We start from the raw sequence: 8100 nt of genomic DNA on the forward strand, positions 1-8100 counted from the left end.
AAAAAATATTACACATTATACCCATAAGCACATTATACATTTTGACAGTCTATTTCCTACTCAGTATAATCATGACTTGAAGGTTGGGTTGCTGACCTGAAGGCTGCCAGGTTCGAATCCCACCCAGGGAGAGCGTGGATGAGCTCCCTCTATCAGCTCCAGCTCCATGCGGGGACATGAGAGAAGCCTCCCACAAGGATGGTAAAAACATCAAAACATCCGGGCATGCCCTGGGCAACGTCCTTGCAGATGGCCAATTCTCTCACTCCAGAAGCGACTCAAGTTGCTCCTGACACGAAAAAAAAGTAGGGAATGTCCTGCCATTCACCAAATCTATCTTGTGTGGGGTTTGTTTCCCTGCTACCACAAATGTCACCCACCTCCCAAGTTCTGTCTGCTATAAAATGCAGGCCTGGAAAGGGAATCCTCCCTACAGTCCTTCATAACACCTTCTGAGTATATGGGTTTGTGGGACAGGAATCCCTCACCACTGGCAGGAGATATTTTTATTCTGTAGAAATCACAGTTGGGGAGAAAGCATTTTATCAGTGGGCCCCTTCCATGAACGTGTGTTAAGAGCATATAGTTCATGGACATCTTCACTAGAGGCATCTCTTGTAAAATTTTACCTGTTAGGGGACCTTCATTATTACTTTATGTTAGAACTGAGGACCTTGGTTGAAAGAGAATGCTAGAAAATAACTCAGATGACCTTCAAGAAGCAAAGTTGCACCAGTCACTCCTGTGACGTGACATATACAGTAGAGTCTCACTTATCCAACATAAACGGGCCGGCAGAACATTGGATAAGCGAATCTGTTGGATAATAAGGAGAGATTAAGAAAAAGCCTATTAAACATCAAAATAGGTTATGATCTTACAAATTAAGCACCAAAACAACATGTTATACAACAAATTTGACAGAAAAAGTAGTTCATTACACATTAATGCTATGTAGTAATTACTGTATTTACGAATTTAGCACCAAAATATCACAATGCATTGAAAACATTGACTACAAAAATGTGTTGGATAATGCAGAACATTGGATAAGCGAGTGTTGGATAAGTGAGACTCTACTGTAATTGCAAACATGGCTGTGGACTAAAAGTTAAGATTTCAGCAACTCCCTTCAAAATGCACCTGAATGAGCATTTTTGGAAAGGGATGATTAATAGACATTTAAAGATAAAGGAGAAAAGCCTGAGAAAAGAAAAAAAAATCTGATGATCCTGCATGAAGAAGCATGTATCTTTCTTAAGCTCCTCTTGTTTATTGATGTTATTGATATTTTATCTTGTCTTCCTACACAGCACCTTGGGTACAATCTCACCCTGTCTTTTAATTTCTTTCAAGGGTGTTCTTGCCACATTTGGTACTACAAGAGGGAAAGAGGAAAATTGACCAATAACAGACCATATTGTTATTTAATCATTATCTGCGTTCTTCTTCTTGCTGTTGTTGTTCTTTCAGTTCAGATGCGTTCCATTTTATTTGCAGGTGAGTGAAGAATTGCACTGGTCAAATTATACTGTATAATCCATCAGTTTATTTTAAAATTTTGCAGATTTTTAACGTATTTCTGGGTGGTTTAGAATGTTTCTCCATTTGATTAATTACATTCATGCTGTGCTTAACCTTTTTGCCGCTAATGTTCTAAGAACTACAGTTTGGCCAATATTGTTAACATTCTGGTTTCGTAAATTATTTTTATCATTAGAGAAAAGAAATGAAACATGCCCAGTTCTCCTCCCTGCTGCCCTTGCTGTTCCCTGTCCAAAAGGCTGGATTGGGTATCAGAGGAAATGCTACTACTTTTCAGAGACTGAAGGAAATTGGATCTTTGGTAGCAGGCACTGTTCCTCCCACAATGCCTCCTTGGTTGTGATTGACTCCCAAGAAGAAATGGTAGGTATTAAAATTTAGAGGCATGGTTCTCAGAGGTCTTTCATTGAATTCTATGTCACTTGCATTTTTACTATTTATTTATTTATTTATTTATATTTCTACCCCGCTCTTCTCACCCCAAAGGGGACTCAGAGCGGCTAACAGTTATGGCAGAATTCAATGCCACATTATGAATGCAAATAAACAATACAACACATTGAGCAATAAAAACAATAAAACATATACATAAAATTCATATAGATTAAAGCATAATGCCTAGTCTCATAATCATTATTCATGGTGCTGCGTTTAAGTTGAATTCCATATTGCACTTCTCACCGAACACTTGGTTCCAGAGCCAGGTCTTTAGCTTTTTCCTGAACACCATGAGGGAGGGGGCCAATCCAATGTCACTGTGGAGGGAGCTCCATAGTTGAGGGGCTACCACTGAGAAGGCCCTGTTTCTCGTCCCCACCAGTCGCAATTGCAAAGGTGTGTGAGATCGGGAGCAGGGCATCACTGGTAAATCTTAACACTCTAACTGGTTCATAGAGGGAGATATATTCGAACAGGCAAGTTGGCCTGGAATCGTTTAGCGTTTTATAGGCTAAAGCCAGAACTTTGAATTTAGGAGAACTCCCAAGCTGTGAACTTGTGTCTTCGGGGGAGTGTAATCCTGTCCAGCACAGGCTGTAACCCTATACCCTGTTCGGCCTTGAGACTGACCAGGAGTACCTCTGTCTTGTCTGGAATCAGTTTCAGTTTGTTTGCCCTCATCCAGATCATCACAGCTGCCAAGCGCTGGTTCAGAACCAGGACAGCCTCCTTAGCAGTAGGTGAAAGGAGTGATAGAGTTATATATCACTATAGTTATATATATTATAGCATTAAAATGATTTTATCAATCAGATTTATTGTGCTCTTGGTATAGAGTATTGTAATCTGCTTTGGGTTCTTTTCCAAGAATGAAAAGTATAAAAATGTCTTGACATCAAACAGAATAAATAAAACAGAGGCAGCAAAGGTGCAGTGGATATCAGTTTTATTTTACAGCGAAATGAAGGGTTTGGAATTCTGTTAGATTTACTTAGCTTCTAAGCCCACCTTTTTTAAAAAAAAAAGTATTTGAAGAAGATTATGAGAGGTCTGGGGCTGGAGATGGACTACCATACCACAAGCATCACATGTTCAAACCTATGGGGCTATGGGTCAATGTCTCATCCAACAGTTTTGTTTTTGTTTTGACTAATTCTCAAATTCTCAGTCTAACTGGAGTTGCTAATCTGTGTTTCCTTCCTTCCTTGATTAAGGAGTTCCTTTTACGCTACAAGAGCCCTCCTGATCACTGGATTGGTCTCCGGAAAGATTCTGGTCAACTCTGGAGTTGGGTAAATGTCAGCCTTTTCCCAGAACAGTGAGTCTCCTTTTTTGATTGAAGTAAAAAGTTCCCAGGGTTGGCAGGTGAAAAAAAAGTATCTATACTACCTGTGTAAAAGATATATTGATTGATGACTATCAAGGCCAGATATTCCTACTACTTTACAATCATTACATGTAAATAAACCTTTTCCATTTTTCAACCAGGCAACCCTAGATCAATTGCTCAGAAACCCCTAGTGTGGCAACAACATTTGTTCAGCCTCAACATTTGTTGTGTTTATAATGAAAATTATAAATGAAAATTCAACTTTCTCATGGATATCATTAACAGTAATTAAAGTGGGAGAGAAAGAATGAGTGGTGGGATAATTGAAAGGTGAGATTAAAATAAATCCATGGACAAGAACCTTCAGACATAAGAAAACTAAAATTGAGAGCAGGTCTATAAAGGATGACCAATCCGACAGACATACAAGACAGGTCTATATAGATCTATAAAGAACAGCATTACAAATTATGACTATTACACAACAGCCCTTTCGGTGCAGAGCAATCCCTACCTGGAACTAGTTGTTCCCACTACTCATATAAGATGACAGACTTATATTTCTAATAATTTTCCTCTAGTGATGGCTGTGTCTTTTCAGCTCCAGTAAATAATCTGGCTCAATCGTCATGCCTTGCTGTACCAAAAGAGACCTTGGATGTCTTCTATCTGATTGCATGCTAATTATAATTCCTTTGCCTGATAGAATTTTGTTACTTCTCAGGCTCTTGGGACTTCCCACTGAAGAAGGAAGGAGATGTGCATATTTGAACCATAAAGGTATTGCCAGCTCCAGTTGCACAAGAGAAGAACCCTGGATTTGTAGCAGGGAGATAACTTGAGACATTGCCTGAACTTCTGAAGCCGTTATTTCTGCTGTGCACATACACTGAGGCACTCCAAAAGGTACTGAACTTCTGCTTTGTGTGAAGCCTCCTGCCCCTTGAAGGAGAAAGTGCATTCAGTCCTTGCAGAGGGGGAGGCACCTGAGATTTCTAGCAATGATCAGTAATATAAACATTGAGCACTTTGAGGCAGAAAAGCAAGGATACATGTAGTACCAGATTCACAAAATATAACCCATTTCCCAAGTCCTAAACACAGAAAAAATGACTGCTTCTTTTCTTGCAGACATTTTTGAGACATAGAATATATTAGTGTATCCCCACCCTGACCCCATTAGTGTGAGTTTGACTTATTGACATAAATTCTTTATGAGTCCTGAGTAAAGTAGACCAACTGGAATGATAGAATCATAGAATAACAGAGTTGGAAGAGACCACATGGGCCATTGTGCAGGAAAGCACAATCAAAGTATCCCCAACAGATGGCCATCCAGCCTCTGTTTAAATCTTTCCAAGGAAGGAGCTTCCATCACACTCTGAGGCAGAGAGTTCCACTGCTGAACAGCTTGCACAGTCACGAAGTTCTTCCTAATGTTCAGTGGAGTCTCTTTTTTGTAATTTGAACCCATTGCTCCTTTTTTCTAGACAGCAGAAAACAAGTCTTGTGTTTCTTACTTCCTTTTCCTTCTTCTTAGGTATGATGACCCATTGCTTGAGCCTTCTGGAAATGTAAAGAGAAAGGACATGAAGCTCCTTAATGTTCAGTTTGGTTTAATCCCATTGGTGCTTCTGCATATGGTTTGTGCCTAGTTTTCTGGAGATAGAAGAATGCAAAGAAGTCATTGTTAATCTATCAAATGCTTACTGCATCAGGATGTTTTCTGTCATCAAAAAGGGTTTTTTGAGTGGTGCAGTACCTCAGAACTTACTAGTGGGGCAGATGATTCACTTTATATTTGAAAATAATATCTTGCCCATTTCAATTTTAGTCTGCCAAGTTTCAGAATGTTTTGGTCATCTACTGATTTTTTGGAAATGTATAAAGGTCCTACAAATAAAATCTCTTTAAAAATTGGAAAATGCAATTGATGTGGGTGAACTACAACTCCCCTCAAATTCTTCTCGTATTTTAAGTTGGTCATGTTGTGTGTTTCAGGTTTAGTTGAGATTGAATTTCAGTTGGGTTCGTGATCCCTGTATATGTAAACTATAACTCTTAACCCCCCAACCTCCAAGATAAACGTTTGGTCCAGATCCATTGTGGGTTGGGTTTACAGTGCTCTCTGAATGGGAGTGAACTATAACTCACAGCATCCAAGGTCAATTCTCCTCAAACCTCACCAGTATTCACAGTTGGTCATATTTTGTGTGAGCGCCAAGTTTGGTCCAAATCCATCTTCAGCTGGATTCATGGTGTGTTTTTTAATTTTTATTTTGGGTGTACTACAATTTCCAAAACAATGAGTCAATTTTCCCCAAACTCCGCCAGAATTTAAAGTTTGTCATGATAGGTGTGTGTGCCAAGTTTGGTTTATTTATTTATTTATTTCAATTATTTATACCCCACCCTTCTCACCCGAGGGGACTCAGGGCGGCTTACAAGTGGCAATTGATGTCGTTACACTGATATACAATGAACAATGGTTCAGACCCAATGGTTGGGTTCACAGGGCTCTCTGGATGAAGATGAGTTACAGCTCTCAAAATTCAAGGTCAATTTCTCCAAGCCATGCAAGTATTCAAAGTTAGCCATGGGGGGTGTGCAAGCCAATGCTAGTCCAGTCTCATCACCAGTTGAGTTCACAGCAGTCTTTGGATGGGAGTGAACTATAATTTTCCAGGGTCAATGTCAATTTTCCTTGAAATCCTACCAGAATTCAAAGTTGGCAAAGTTTGGTCTGTGTGCCAAGTTTGGTCCAGATTTAGCATCGGTTAGGTGTCCAGTGCTCTTTGAATGTGGATGAACTATAACTCCCTGAATCTAAGGTCAACTCCCTCCAAACCCTGCCAGTATTCAAAGTTCATCATGTTGGGTTTGCATGTCAAGTTTGGTCTATATCCATTGTCGGTTGGGTTTAGAGTATTCTCTAATATGGGTGAACTATAACTCCTGAACTCCAAGGTCAACCTCCCCCCTCAAAAAAACAAAAACCATTCAGTATTTTCTGTTGGCCAAGGGGGGGGGGGGGTCTGTGTGCCAGGTTTGGTCCAGATCCTTCATTGGTGGAGGTCACAGGATTCTCTGGAAGTGGGAGCCAATAAGAAATGGAGCCCCCATGCATGTATACACATACATTTAAAGGTTTCCCCTGACATTAAGTCTAGTCGTGTCTGACTCTGGGGGTTGGTGCTCATCTCCATTTCTAAGCTGAAGAGCCGGCGTTGTCCGTAGACACCTCCAAGGTTATGTGGCCGGCATGACTGCATGGAGCGCAGTTACCTTCCCGCTGGAGCAGTACCTATGGATACTCACATTTGTATGTTTTTGAACTGCTATGTTGACAGAAGCTGGGCCTAACAGAAGATGCTCATTCCACTCCCCGGATCCGAACCTGCGACCTTTTGGTCTGCAAGTTAAGCAGCTCAGCGCTTGAATACACTGTGCCACCAGAGTTATATAGATACTAGATATAGATATAGAAATAGATTCTTGAGACTAAAAATGTATTAAATCTGGAACCTAAAAGATAGGATAACATAAGCAAACTTCCTTGAAAAAAGAGAATTCCATCGTGAAGATACTACCAAAAACATACTCAGGTACATCAACCCTACCTGAAAATGCAGTCTTTGTCCTCCCCTGTTAACTGGAAACAGTAATCAGAGGAAAGAGGCAGGAAAACCTATTGGAGATATTCCACAGAATAACCCATTGGCCATGCAAAGGGACCAATGTTCCCAAAAGAACATTGGAGTGGAGTGGAACAGTGGAGTTGCTTAAAATAGTGGTTCTCACATTTTGGTCCTCCAGGTATTTCAGACTTCAGAAGCCCCAGCCGTCTTATCTAATAGTTTGAAGATCAAAATTATTGAATTAAGAAAGTTTGAGAATTTTAAGATATGCTTTAGGATATGTTCCAGAATGCCTCCAACAACACAACTTTGGGATATTCCTGATCCTCAACTTACTTCATTAAAGTCACTGCATTTTTTTGCATAGTTTCTGTCTCCTATTGGACAAGAAGTATCTTGTTGCCACTGCCTCATTGGTTTTCTATTATATGTCTGGATATTTCACACCGACTAATTGGTGGCAGCTAAGAGGAATTCTTAGAAGAGGTGTGGAGGGGGCAACCCACTGTCCATACCTGGCTTCATACATTCTTCTGTGCTCCCTACCAAATCACCTTCTTTTGTGCTACAGTTCAGTTTCTTTAGTTCAACGGCCTCCATTTGTGCTGCCAAATTTTAACATCCATAGTTGCTTCAAGGAATTGGGAGCAATTTGTTCATATTGAATTATTTTTTGGTCCCAAAGGCAATGGTGTCATTTGAGTTCATGATTCAGTTTTAATTAAAAAATAATTCTGCAATACGTCCAACTTTCTGCCTGGAAGGAAATGAACTCTGTAGATAGAAATGGAAATATGCCATGGAGTTGAGCATTTTTTCATTCCATGAATATATATTGCACTTATAATGCTTGGTTTTTCATACACTGAGGGGCATGGCATGCATGTCATTAGTAAGGCTTCCTCTCTTAGTTTTTGTCTTAGTTTTCACTATTTTTTTTCCAGGATAGGGCAGTTCTGATTTCTGCAAGTTGTTTTAAGGGCACAGAAACTATTGCTTACATGTGTCATTCTGTTCTTCCCAGATCTGGGGTATACCAATTCTTTCTTATAGCTGGGCGGATGATAAATTTGTTCTCTTTGAGATTATGGAATTGCATGTGATGTTTCCTAGCAGAACTTTTAACAAGAGGGTTGGAATTTTGATTGA

The 8100-nt window shown here is 39.9% G+C and overlaps 1 protein-coding gene across 1 annotated transcript; it reads left to right on the forward strand.

The window, feature by feature from the left end:
- The first annotated feature begins 1596 nt into the window (after positions 1-1596).
- LOC134295863 (C-type lectin domain family 2 member B-like) lies at positions 1597-4252 on the forward strand. Its single transcript, XM_062969333.1, has 3 exons — positions 1597-1914; positions 3198-3301; positions 4020-4252. Exons 1-3 carry the CDS (start codon positions 1597-1599, stop codon positions 4153-4155), a joined length of 558 nt encoding a protein of 185 aa, XP_062825403.1. The 3' UTR covers positions 4156-4252.
- Positions 4253-8100: the final 3848 nt, after the last annotated feature.

The sequence above is a fragment of the Anolis carolinensis genome, chromosome 2, assembly GCF_035594765.1.
Source record: "Anolis carolinensis isolate JA03-04 chromosome 2, rAnoCar3.1.pri, whole genome shotgun sequence".
NCBI lineage: Eukaryota > Metazoa > Chordata > Lepidosauria > Squamata > Dactyloidae > Anolis > Anolis carolinensis.